The sequence below is a fragment of the Cucurbita pepo genome, unplaced genomic scaffold (genome assembly GCF_002806865.2).
Source record: "Cucurbita pepo subsp. pepo cultivar mu-cu-16 unplaced genomic scaffold, ASM280686v2 Cp4.1_scaffold006250, whole genome shotgun sequence".
In the NCBI taxonomy this organism is placed as follows: Eukaryota; Viridiplantae; Streptophyta; class Magnoliopsida; order Cucurbitales; family Cucurbitaceae; genus Cucurbita; species Cucurbita pepo.
Genome location: NW_019652205.1, coordinates 1 through 605, shown reverse-complemented (window position 1 = coordinate 605; position 605 = coordinate 1). Strand labels below are relative to the sequence as shown.

At 42.6% G+C, this 605-nt stretch overlaps 1 protein-coding gene across 1 annotated transcript; it reads left to right on the top strand.

The window, feature by feature from the left end:
* Positions 1 to 6: 6 nt before the first annotated feature.
* On the top strand, positions 7 to 600 carry LOC111787163 (increased DNA methylation 2-like; the record flags this gene model as incomplete). Its single annotated transcript, XM_023667276.1, has 1 exon — positions 7 to 600. A coding segment is annotated over exon 1 (576 nt), but the record flags the coding sequence as incomplete, so codon positions are not given.
* Positions 601 to 605: the final 5 nt, after the last annotated feature.

Below are 605 nucleotides of genomic sequence, written 5' to 3'. Positions count from 1 at the left end.
GATTCAAAATCTCCCTTAACTGTTATGCCAACTAAAACACCAGATGGTGACCAACATTTTCTCTTGTATTTAATCGCTGGTATCTACTTTGGGCCTGACCTCAAAGGTGAAAGGCCATTGAAGTCAGTTCTGCAGAGGCTTGCTGCGGCATTGCCTCCCTATACTTCTGATCAACTTGCTGGATCTCAAATAAAGGTGGTGGAAGTAGAGCGCATCTTTTATTATGTTTTGAGGAAGGCTGATGAATCTCTTATTATGAAAACGTCTTTACTGCACCAGTTCTTCCAAGGGAAGTTCCCTGCGCAAGGACGAGATATTAGTTTTCCTCAGTTTCCTGATCTGTTTCCACCCGAACTCCATCCCCATTCTCGGTCCAAGAACTGGTATAGGTTTATCGAGAACCTTTCATTTATCCATAACCCAGATGTCAGCTATCTCAACTCTGAGGATGTTGAAAGGTTCAAGAGGCTAACAGGGCTCAATGACTTCCTTTTGGATAGAGACGCAGCAAGGTCGCACAATTTTTCGGTTCGTAAGGTCCCGCCCAATGTTGAATCTACAGATAATCATAATACATCAAATAAAGAGTTCTCTCCTCTTAAAGA